Source organism: Drosophila ficusphila, unplaced genomic scaffold (genome assembly GCF_018152265.1).
Source record: "Drosophila ficusphila isolate 14025-0441.05 unplaced genomic scaffold, ASM1815226v1 contig_127, whole genome shotgun sequence".
NCBI classification, from domain to species: domain Eukaryota; kingdom Metazoa; phylum Arthropoda; class Insecta; order Diptera; family Drosophilidae; genus Drosophila; species Drosophila ficusphila.
This window is the reverse complement of record NW_025064016.1, coordinates 199903-211421: the sequence shown is the minus strand read 5'-3', so window position 1 is coordinate 211421 and position 11519 is coordinate 199903. Positions and strand designations below refer to the sequence as shown.

Below are 11519 nucleotides of genomic sequence, written 5' to 3'. Positions count from 1 at the left end.
CCAAGTATTGCGCTGTGAAACCAACAACAGCTGATTTAGGAAACTTCTTAGAGAACATTTTATTTTATTTAGTAGCTTTTAACGTTTTGCCAAAAATATTTATATCTATTAATTAATGGTTACTGCTCTAAGTAACATCTTGTGTAGATTTAATAATATCGATACCTCGATGTTTATAAGTGAAAATGTTTTACGATGTATTTTCGAAAAGCATCGATATATTGATAGTTTTATAATTTCGACAACCCTGCTGCTAATCAAAAAAAAAATAAGGCCTGCCAAATAAGAAATATACAACAAGCACGCAGAAATACATAAAATAACAATCCGAGCAAACCGATCAGGCCTCGATAATGTAGTCATGAACGACCACAATCAGTTCGGTTATTGTTTTGTAGACAGCATCAAGTATATTTTATAAATTTCACGTGCTAAATTCAGAAGAAATCCTACCACAATAGCAACACGAACCGACCATTTGACCACTGCGGGTCAGGACCTGGTAATCCAATCCCCATTGCAATGTCCAAGAGAGGCGCCAGTCTAATGGCCTACATGACGGCGGAGGAGCACCTGCTGGATTGCTACTCGCCGCTGGAAGGCGACGAAGAGGTGGAATCGGAGGCGATTCAAGCTCCAGTCGCCGGAACGGGCGTGGCTGAATATGAGGATGACATGGCGGATACGATTGAATCCTGTGCAGAACCCCCAGAAGTGGTGCCTTGTCTGGACCCGGCCGTAGACAGCATGCTTCATGTGATATCCGATGATTCGGACATCCACAGCCTCATTTCGAGTGGAAGCGGCTTCAAGGGCTGGCCGGATGAGAGCCCGGAAAGCACTACATTTGTCAACGATCGCGATCGCTATGTCTACGGAGTGTGCCGCCGCATGGTGACAGCCGAGGAATTGACCGCTCCAGCTCCTACATGGGCCAGCTGCACGCCTGCCAAGCGTCCGTGCAGCCGGCAGGAGGTCATCGAGATTCATGGTGGGTTGAGAGCACAGAATTCGATTCTTAGCTTAAGAAAGTTTTACATTTTTATTAGATAATTTATGCTTATTAATAAACCGCTTTAAATGTTCTTTCAGACTCTCCTGAATCAGCACAGGATCCTTCTATTGCTCTAATGCAGGCAGTGGCCAACAGTCCCGGAATCCTGTTGACCAACGGTAACATCGATCAGTTCGCCATGGTGCAACATGAAGATGACGAGGAACATGAACTCCAAATGGAAGAAGAGGGAGAAGAGTGTGTTATTTACGAGGCCGTAGATGGAGAAAACATGGTTGTTTTGGGAGAGGAGCACTGCTGCGAGATAATTGTAGCCACCCAAGGAGTAGCCTGCCAGCAGGAGTTCGCCAGGGCCATTCTAATGTCCGAAAACGGCACCGGTGCTTTTCTGGGCCTGCTGCCCGAGGAAGGTGGTCAAAATGAGTGCCTCAATGGCACTGCCTATATTGAGGAGGTGGTGCAGGATTTGGGCGAGGACGAGGCTCGTGTTGCGGCTGGAAACAACGTATACCTCAGTGATGCAGCGCTGGAGCAGCCACTAGTGCATCAGGAACTGGTCGAAGATGAAGCGAACGAGGAGAACGAGAACGCTACATTTTTAGACGACACTCCGATGGAGGAGGAGCGTCCGGATATTTGTCAGGTGTACGAACACGAATTAGAGGACCATGACGATGAAGAAGACGAGGAAGGCATCATGCAGCGGACGTCGGTTGGTATTCGCGAACTTGAAGAGCAGGGCCCGCCGCAAAATAACTTGCACAGGAAGTTGCCCCGCGAACACAGCAGTCCGACAGAGTTCCCAGTTAGTTCCTCTTCGATGCCCAACGCCAGCTACAATTACGACTTTGAAGACGAGCTGATGGGCGGCCGTTCTCCGTCCAAAGTGGCGCCACTAAAACGCAAGTATCCGCCACTGATGAAGAACACGCTCCATGGAGAGGCTATGGATCGAAGGTTGGCCAGCATCTGCCAGGCTCAGCCGCAGATGTCTCCCGCTGAGAAGGTTTCCAGCTGGAACACGGCGGCCAGCGAGGAGTGTGCGGCTGTCGAGGATGTGGAGAGCTTTGAGGCCGCCTTTGACCAGCACGAGGCTACCAAGGCGCCGCTCAAGCAGCACAGCTTCCTGGAGTTTCGCGAAACACTGGCCCGCAATTTGGGGAAGATTACGCGTGACATAATGCAGACCTCAGATGAATCGACCCAAGAACTAGCCAGTTCCCAGTCGGCAGAGCGTCCGGTGCACCGTCGCTGCCTGCACATTATGCCACCCGAGGAAACCATTGTCCTGGACGATGAGGACGACGATTGTTACGAGGTGGTGGGCATGGACAACGCCTCCGTCACTACGTTGATTCCCGAGGAAGAGCTGCAAGTGGAACAGCAGCCCGAAGAAGAGGAGGTGGTACCTAACGACGCCTCTGATGTTAAGACCACTGAAACACAAATCTCAGAGCTGCGGCAGCTTACGAAGAAAACCTCCACCACGGACTTGGATAGCAGCGCGGCTGCTCTAACGGCTGGGTCCTCTGCAGCAGTCAATTTACTGGCATCAGTTTCCGATGCCCAGCCTGCGGTTGCTTCGCAAGTAGTTGGCGATTTTATGCAGCCGATGTCGAGCGAAGTTAAGCGCTCGGATGGTCGTCAGCTGGCTAATGCTGTATACGATGCAATGTGTCAGGAGGTCAAGATGCAACAGCAGATGTTTATGGAGCACAAGAAGCAAAAGCAACAGATGTATCACTACCAGGAAATGCCACAACCGCCACAAGGTGAGTTCATTAAGTTCAGTAGTTCTGTTTTCCTTAATTCAACTTTTGTTTTGCAGAGATGCCTATGCAAATGGCCAACGACAGCATGCTGTACGAGCAGCAGGAGTTCTGCAACTATTTGGGACTCACCGAACTGGCCACAGCCAATGCGGTCGCTACGGCGATGCGGGAACTGGCCAACAGCACGGTGGCACGTCGATCTCTACGGGTGCGACCCCAAGATCAGTTGGACAGAATGCGTAGCAATGTGCGCGGAAAGAGGCGGGAGAGGGAACGAGAGCGGCTGCAGGATAAGGACAAAAAGATGCCTTTAACCACCAGCAGTGAGCTGAGCACTGATAAAGACGAAACTTCCCTTCCTCAGGCAACTAATTCTGTTCCGGGAGCAGTGGATACAGAGCTTAATTTCATCCATAATTTGCCTGCTATGCGTTCAGAAGAGCAGAGCCAACCGAAGCGCCTGCTCGACTCCTACTTCCGTGAAGAGGAAGCTGGCTCGTCAATCAAAATGCCCAAAGAGGTAGAGCGAGCTGGATTTCCCAAAGAACAACGGACACACAGGTCTTCAAAGGAGCGCGAGAGGTGCAAATCACCCGAGGAAGAGGAGTCCCAGCGTTGCCGATCCCCTAAAGAAACCGAAAAGGCGGGCAAGGAGCAGGAGATGCCGGTGGAAGACCGGGTTCAGTCCGTTAAGGCAGCTTTTGCCAAGATTTACGAGGCAGCCGCTCCTGCACAATCGAAGCTGTTGGAGAGCATGCAGCAGCGCTTGCGCCAGGCGCGCGAAACCAAGCCATCAATCTACATCATCAAGGCTACCAACAACGCCTCGCCGCCAACTGCGATGCCACCCCGACAGGAGAATCGTATACCAACGATGCCTCACCTGGGAGAGGGATTTGGTGACGTGAGTGCCCCGCATCCATCTGCAGTGATTCCTCGACCTGTGAAGACGAGTCCCCCAAAGGCCACTCCAGATAAAAGTGCTTCATCCCCAGTCCATCTGCCAGTTAAAAGTGCTTCATCCCCAGTTACTGCAGCTCAGGCGCCAAAGACACCAAAACACAGAAGGACCCATGGGGTTATCAAACCAGTATCTGCCACCCAACGCCGTCGCACTACCGTGGGTGCTCCCAGCTCAGTGAAGCACGCACGAGTCCGGGATCTGGTCACCCGCTCCACCACGCATCTCAACTCGAAGCTGCTGAGGAACCGCAAGGTTAGTCTGCTCAAGAGCTACGCCCTCTCAGACAAAATGGCCCAAGGAAGAGCCAAGCGGCTGAGTGGCGGCACAGCACAGAGCTCCAACAAGGCCCATTTGCCCAAGACTGTGCGGGCGAAGCTAAAAAGACCCGACCAGGCAGACAAGAGTCTTCCCCTGCAGCATCGCCTGCAGCAGCAGCAAGTGGCACCGCCCAACACGCCCCGCAAGGTGAAGGGCGTCAAGGAGAATGCCGCAGCCACAAGTGCAACGAAGGCCACAGGTCGCCTCTCCAAACGCACCAAAAGGCTTCGCGCCAATTCGCTGCCCGTTAATCTTCAGACAATGCCCGATCACTCTACTGCAGTCGTTCCTAGTAACACTGCCTTGAGGATCACAGAGTTGCCTCAGGATCCTATTGTGAATCCCCACAAGCAACTAAGTAATCCCACTGTTGTCGAGGCAACAGACCAAGCTCAACTCCATTCCCCTTGCCCCGCTCAAATGCCTTATGTCCAGCCCGTGCTGATTTACCCGCCTTCTCCGACATCACCGCCATTGAATTCGAAGTCGCCGGAGCCACGTCGCCTGCGCCAGGAAGCGGGAAATGCCAACCCAGTGTTGTCTACTCCTCCTGGTGGCCTTCTACGACTCAGCGAGGGACACTCGACGCTGGCGAATCCGCTTTCCCCGAAGCACGGCCAGGTTCTCTATATGTACTACGAGCTGGAACAGCTTATTGTGCTGCAAGAGAACTGCGTCACCTTTTGGAAGTACTCGAAGGTGTTCAACGTGCTGCACCAACCGCGGCAGCAACCTTTCTTCGAGGGGATTAGGAAATCACCAGCACCACAGCACCAGTATCATCGTAATTCTGGGGACACTGAGAATCAGCTGGAAAGTGGTCCCCGTTGGGTGTACTTGGGCAGAGTGCGTCGCCCTACAAATGGTAAATTTAACTTTTTGAGATTACAAAATAGTTGGGCATTTAACTATCCTTGTTATTCTTTACAGAAAAGGAGATCTTCACGCCATTTGGCAGCCGCATTTGCGTGCACAACTCAACGCCCGTTTACCTTGAAATGCGCAGCAGGCCACTGGATCATCATAAGCGGGAAGTGAAGCTTACGTCGCTGCATGTTAATGTGTATTACTTTTGCGAGGAGGAATTGAGGCCACGTATGCACTCTGTCCACTTGGATGCAGTCAGCTGGTAGGTTTAAACAAATAATTCCATCAAAACTTATTAATAGTCAATTTTCATTTCTTTAGTGAGTGGCCGCATGTCATATATACAACTATCGCGGAGTCTCGCTACTTTGTAATGGCTTGGCAGCAGGAACTGGTGATGGGCAAGCCACGCTCGGGTATCTGCAAGTACTCGCTGACACCCACGCTAGACACCCTTGCCTCCATTCGGGAGTTCAAGCAGCTGCGCCACGAGCTGCGCCACATCGAGTGCCTTTCGGAGGACCGGCTAATCGGTTATGGACAGACACGGATCACGGTGTGGGATCATCGCAGCGGCGACACCCTGATGAACTACGATTTGGGTCGTCCCTTGGGTCGCTGCCTAGCCGCCATGCACTATCCCAGCCTCGACATGGACCAGAGCAGTATGCTGGTGCTCTACCAGCACCTCAAGGAGCCCAACAGGCCCGCTGAGGTGCATATTATCGCATGCGAACTGTCGCACGCGACACCCTCGCACCGACTGCTGCAGGTTCACCGCCTGCCATCGCCGCAATTCGACGACGCCACGGAGGGCGTTAATACCGGGGATCATCTGATCATCAAGACGGCAACAAATGACGAGGTCTGGATAAGTGCCGCCGATCCGCGACAGCTCACTTATTTGGCGCCGCAAAACAATGGATCGCAGCGGTTCTACGCACGCCACAAATCCCAGGTGATCGAGATGTCGGCGCAACATTTGACGGTCGACAGCATCGCCAATCATATGTTGAAATTGGCCGTCCAGCAGCAACACTTGGCGTAGACATATGTACCAGTGAACTTGAAAAGTCTGGACCCAGTATCATATTTTTGTTTTCTCTTCACAATTCTTGTTAAAAAATCACCCACAAGACACAATACGAATAACGCCTTTAATGTAATATGTAAGATCCCTTTATATGCTTCTGGCTGTCAGCCCAAAACATGTAGTTCAAATATAAACAAAACTATATTAAGTTGCATGTTAAACTCTGTAGACCTAACCATCATCATCATCCGATTACATATATCGAAATTTCGCTTTAGTCTTAAGTCAGACCCGAAAAGCTTTTTCTTAGCTTGCGGCTATCTTTGATTAAGTGTTTTTGTTTCTTTGGTTCTTTTTATTTTTTCTTAAAGAAAATCAAAACCCTAGCATAAGACACCGTAGTTTTTAACTTAATTTTGAATTCAAATATTTGATATACCATTATCAACTGCAGCAGTGGATGTGTCATATTTTTAGTTAAAAGGAAACACCAAAATGGAAACAAATGAATGTCATTAAAAGGAAATCTATTTAAAAAAAAAAAAAACATGTTTATAATTCGGTAATGTTATCTGCATACCAGCTTTTTTGAATTTTAGGGAATAATTTTTATCGAAAATGTTGTGGGGGTTCAATACCCACCCTTGCAAAAGGAATTATAATTTCAGTGAGAAGTTTGCAGCGCTGTGATGGAGACACCTTAGATCCCATAAAGCATCACGATCTGTTTCGATCAGAATCAGAATTCCAAAAAACATTAGGTTTCATTATCTTTCGTATATTTTAGACTATTTTTATTGTATAAGAACTAAACAATTTCAACTACACATTTGTCGGTCATACTCCGGACTCACTACATTATCAACTAATCTTTCTTAAAATTATTTATTAATTGGTACTTATTAGTTGCTAGGATCTGTATTATGTACACAGGTTTTACTTACACAAAAAAGTAAAAGCCATCTAAAAAATTGTGAGGTGGACCAAATATACATTTAGAATGAACGCAAATGTAATCATATTGCCACTAGGAAGCCAATTGCTAGCCTGAGAACTAACCACGAAATGCAAAGATCCCTAATCTGAGGAGTTCAAAAACTCGCGGCATTACTTCGTTCCAATGTTGTTAGTAAAGTACAAGAATTTAAAATTTAGTTACTATCGCTTACTGTACAATTTACGATATAGAAAATGTATCTCTATTTTGGCGAGAACCATTTCAAGGCGCGAATTAGCCCAGAAACAATAGTTAACGCTGAGGGCGGTCCAGCAGCAACACCAGCGGTCCACTACAACTCCTTGTCCGGTTTCTGTGTGGTCGTCGCAGTTTGGTTTTGCCGCTGTGCCTTGGCCAGTTGCCATCGTTTGAACTCCACCATCTGCATCACGCGAACGCGCAGCGGCTGCTTTCGTCGCTGCATCACCGCCGACAGCTTGCCGAACTCCACGCTGTACATGAAGACGACGGGAATGAGCACGTCGTCCTTGCCGTCGCCGGACATGGCGAACATCGGCTGCGTCTCCCCGGAAGAGCCCGGTACATTATCACAGACAATCAGCGCCGCCGCTCCCACTTTTTGGGCCAGCCGCGCTTTGCTCACGAACGTACAGTCGCCACGCTCGGCAACCAGGACCTTGCCCTTCGCCTCTTCGGCGTTCTCTAGGTGCTCATCGCAGGCGCGAAGCGGCCTGGCCAGCACCACATCCCCCTGGACGAACTGATCGCCGATTAGCTCGGGGCTAAAGTGCGAGGGTCCGGCCATGAGGGCGACCCAATCCTGCGCTTTCTCGTCGGTGGCATAAGCCACGGCCTAAAAAAATTGAAACCACATATGTTACACATTCGGGAAATTTATTAATAGATTGTTTACGAACCTGCAGTTGCGCCAGCTGGTTTACGCTTTGCATTTTGGTGAGCTCGAGCATCTCCTGCATGAACTGCAGTCCCATTTCGCCTTCCTCGTGACTCTTGGCCTGAATTAAAGCGAAAATGTATTAAAATGCGCAGTTTGGCATTGTCATATGATGACGATAGGGGGAAGGAATAGAAGGAAGCAGAAGTTCTAGGAAACCGGCAGTGCCAAGGTGCCCAATCAGAGTGTCAAACGAAATGCAAACGAAACCAAAAGCAGAACAGAAAAAAACTTACATTATAGAAACTATGAAACAGTCGCACCTTGCCTTGGCTGCGGTCGCCTACCGAAACCATGGTAATGCCCATGTCGTAAACAGCTCGCAGATGATCTGCATTGCTTGCCTGAAAGTCCAGAGCGCTGAGCCGCTTTCCGGCTGTGGTGCGCGGGCACGAGCCCGTAATGAAGTTGCGCAGTGGTTTGCGTACTTTCTCAGGAAAAAGCTTATTTGAACTGGGGCAGGTGCGCATGAAGTCGAGTACGTTGTGTTCGTCCGACTGGCGAAAGCCTGGAGAAGAAAGAGAATAATTTAAATAAGATTAGCATTAACGAGAAAATTCAATGTTATTTACATATGAGTAAAATTAGAAAACTTTCTGCTTTGCAAGAATTATTGATTAATACTTTTTAGAAATAAATGATTTGGTCAGTTATTCTTTTTTATGACGCAAATAGAGTTTTATAGTTCAGACTGGTCGGGGGCTGTTTTCAAATTTTGTGATAAAGTTGCTGATAAGAGAAAGTGCTTAGCCTTTAGTGCTTTGAAGGCAGCAAAGATTAAAAAACCTAATATTGATAGGCAGTTGACCTTTTTCTTTATGATGTGCAAAAAGTTACTAGTTTTAAATCATGAAACTTACTAAACGTGGCATTCCCTAGTTGCGCAATTGAAAGGGGCAGCAAGTGGGCTTCGGTAGTAAAGACAAACTCGTCGACATTGATTATCAGATCCTGTGGATCGGAGAACAAGAGGAAGAGGTACTTGATCGTCTCGGACAGAACAAAGGAGTCCATTCGATCCTCGTGCTTTCTCGTTCGCACATCATTGACGGCTGCATAGCCGCAAGCCACTTTCGCGTGCTGTTGGAGTGTTTTTAACGCCTTCTTGCCCACTTGCAGATAGTGGTGATCGCCAGTGGCGCGGTACAAAAAGTATGTGGACTCGATGAATTCAGGGCGGAGGGGATGTTGTCCCCAATGTATTTGGAAGTCTACGGTAAAAGCTTCTGGAATGAAGGTGTGCATTTGCATAACCTGTAAAACAAAAACTTACATCAGAATAGCGTATTTTACAAAGAAAATAATAACTTTACCTGGTAGAGCATTTCGTGTGTCTGTACTGCCGGTTTCAGGTCGCCAGAAAGCACTTGTAGGCCCGGCCAGAATGCCAGCAGTGAGTCCATGAAGTTCTTTGACTTGGCATGTGGCCTATGCATGAGCACGTCGAGCAGCATCGGTCCTTCGCTGACGTACTTCATCACGGCGTTGTAGTGACGGTTGAAGCGGGCCAGGTACTTGTCGTCCCCCAGCAGGACGTACGACTTGAATAGGTACTCGTAGTAGCTGTCGATGCCCGCTCCGACTCCGGAATCTCGACGCACCCAGTCGCCGGAGTGTACATTGAGAACCGTGCCCATTAGATCGGAGCCACGGTGTCTAAGCTTCCACAGAGCATCCATTGCCGCGTGAGCTCTCACCTCGAAGATGGGATCGCCTGTCAACCTTGAGAGAGCTGCAAACTCCAGAAGGATTGTGCCCGCACAGGCAGTGCAAGTCTCACGGGACTTCTTTAGCAGTGGGTCCTTCATGCCCAGTCGGAGATTGACCCGAGCATGTGGAATGCCCGTGGAAGTGTTAAATGCCGGCAGTAATCGGTAACCCAGCTCGCGTGACATCTCCAGCAGCTCGCCCTTGTACCAGTGCATCGTGTCCGCATGTTTCTGCAAATACTCCGCCAAGATGTGGGCTGACAGCAGGCCGCCAACCATTCGAATGTTTGTCTCGAACACGGACACAATAATGTCGCTGTCGAACTGAACGTCGCGGATAACGAGCTTTACCGCGTGCTCGAATTCGGTAAAATCCCCCAGTAGCACCAAAGTGTCCAGAGTGTCCACCAGAGTCATGGAAAAGCTAAAACAAAAATAAACAATGTTAGTATCCCCACGGAGTAATTACTGTTTTTTCACTTACTTTCCAAGGATGTCGTCCATGTCTCCCCTCGATGGCGTCACTCCACGATAACGTCCCTTACAGGAGAGCGGCATGAGCTCATCCGCGGGATAGGCGTTCTCCATGTAGGCGTGATATGCATGATAGAACATTTCGCGTGCCTCTTCCCTGGAAGCGAATAAAAATAGTAATAAATTGCGGAACACTTTCACAACTTTACATCTTTTATAAATTCCTACGAAACAAGATATATCAAATAATAAGCACTTAAGTTTATACGCTCAGAGACAACAGGTTATGCAAATCAAGCCTTCGTGTATGGCAGCTATTTAATGAAGTTAATTAAATTGAAAGTATTTCTCTATGTCCGTAAATCACCATAAGTTATTTGAAATCAAGACTGCAAGTGTATCTTATAATTAGGCAGGTGTGAGCTCTGTTTTTATGTACTTAAAAATTATTTACCTGAGTTCGGCCCTTTCCTTGTGGGACATGTTCTGCGTGGGCATGGTGGTTTCGGTGCTGAGAACACAGGCCACCAGGATGAGCAGGGTCACCAGGAAGGACAGCATTAGCCGCTCGCCAGGAGCAAAGGACACGGAATGGAAGGATGAGGTAGTCATGGTGCTGGCTATCTGGAGACCTCCGATGCTGACGGTGGATCACTTTGTCTTTCGGTTTTGGCCGCCAGACTTGCCGCTCGTCGTCGAGTCGTTGTGACGTTGACCTTCACTTTGAACGTGTGCTGTTGAAACAATTTTCGACGTTTCTCTTCGCCGCTTTTTTTTGTTGTTGACTCCTCTTTGGGCTAGTGCTTCGCTTGATTTAGCTTTTAAATCAGCGACTGCAGCTTAATTGAAACAGCCAACTCATAATTAGCTCACAATTTTACAAATTTATGTTGTTTAAATAGAAATAGGCTAGCGAAATATGCTTACCCCTACCAAAAGTGTCGACCCAATTGTAGATTTCGACCGGGTTTTATTGGAACTATTTGATTTAGGGTCTTTGGCATTCAGGAGCACTTATTCGTCGACACCAGAACTTTCATCGTCCCAAAAACACACATTTTGTGCCTATTTATAATCGCGTTTGCAATTTGTTTTCCGCCCCAATAACAAAACACCACGACTGCAAAGCGAACGTCAGAAGGTTATTGCATTGCCAGCCGAGTGCCGAGCATCACAATATTATATTTTTTATCCAGCTGGATCTAGTTTTTTGCCAGCTCGATGGAGTGCTTTGCTGGCAAATTTTAGATCGCTTATCAACGCAAAAGTCGCGTTTCCTTAATTTTATCACGAAAAAATAACCACTTGCCCGCAGTGTGACCGGCTGTGCAGTGGGAGGCAGAGTGGCCGGAGATGGAGATGCAAAAAACCAACAGGCTTATCGATACTATCGATTTTTGAAAAACAAAAATACTGCTAATAGTAGTCAGTTATCGTTTATGGGCAGCACTGTG

The 11519-nt window shown here is 48.3% G+C and overlaps 2 protein-coding genes across 6 annotated transcripts; one reads left to right on the top strand and one right to left on the bottom strand.

Moving 5' to 3' along the window:
- Positions 1 to 245: 245 nt before the first annotated feature.
- On the top strand, positions 246 to 6177 carry LOC108092667. Its single transcript, XM_017192330.2, has 5 exons — positions 246 to 991; positions 1093 to 2787; positions 2844 to 4934; positions 5000 to 5198; positions 5258 to 6177. The coding sequence occupies exons 1-5, from the start codon at positions 523 to 525 to the stop codon at positions 5982 to 5984; spliced, it is 5181 nt and encodes a 1726-aa protein (XP_017047819.2). The 5' UTR covers positions 246 to 522; the 3' UTR covers positions 5985 to 6177.
- A 549-nt stretch (positions 6178 to 6726) lies between these two features.
- Positions 6727 to 11395, bottom strand: LOC108092668 (ER degradation-enhancing alpha-mannosidase-like protein 3). 5 transcript variants are annotated; one of them, XM_017192332.2, is made up of 8 exons: positions 10993 to 11395; positions 10520 to 10904; positions 10076 to 10222; positions 9196 to 10015; positions 8743 to 9136; positions 8119 to 8390; positions 7845 to 7943; positions 6727 to 7780 (listed from the first exon to the last, which is right to left on the bottom strand). In XM_017192332.2, exons 2-8 carry the CDS (start codon positions 10675 to 10677, stop codon positions 7259 to 7261), a joined length of 2412 nt encoding a protein of 803 aa, XP_017047821.1. In that variant the 5' UTR covers positions 10678 to 10904; positions 10993 to 11395; the 3' UTR covers positions 6727 to 7258. The 5 variants fall into 5 exon arrangements, with proteins under 5 accessions (XP_017047821.1, XP_017047822.1, XP_017047823.1 ...); XM_017192333.2 differs by having other exon boundaries at positions 10520 to 10898; XM_017192334.2 differs by having other exon boundaries at positions 10999 to 11395.
- Positions 11396 to 11519: the final 124 nt, after the last annotated feature.

What these genes read in the sequence shown, in the direction of transcription:
- LOC108092667 (XM_017192330.2), top strand. Translation starts at nt 523, where the DNA reads ATGTCCAAGAGAGGCGCCAGTCTAATGGCCTACATGACGGCGGAGGAG. An exon ending in GGAGGTCATCGAGATTCATG is followed by an intron (nt 992 to 1,092) that starts GTGGGTTGAGAG and finishes ATGTTCTTTCAG; the next exon opens with ACTCTCCTGAATCAGCACAG. An exon ending in AGTGCGTCGCCCTACAAATG is followed by an intron (nt 4,935 to 4,999) that starts GTAAATTTAACT and finishes TATTCTTTACAG; the next exon opens with AAAAGGAGATCTTCACGCCA.
- LOC108092668 (XM_017192331.2), bottom strand. Translation starts at nt 10,677, where the DNA reads ATGACTACCTCATCCTTCCATTCCGTGTCCTTTGCTCCTGGCGAGCGG. An exon ending in AAGGAAAGGGCCGAACTCAG is followed by an intron (nt 10,223 to 10,519) that starts GTAAATAATTTT and finishes ATTCGCTTCCAG; the next exon opens with GGAAGAGGCACGCGAAATGT. An exon ending in ACTAGGGAATGCCACGTTTA is followed by an intron (nt 8,391 to 8,742) that starts GTAAGTTTCATG and finishes TTTCTTCTCCAG; the next exon opens with GCTTTCGCCAGTCGGACGAA.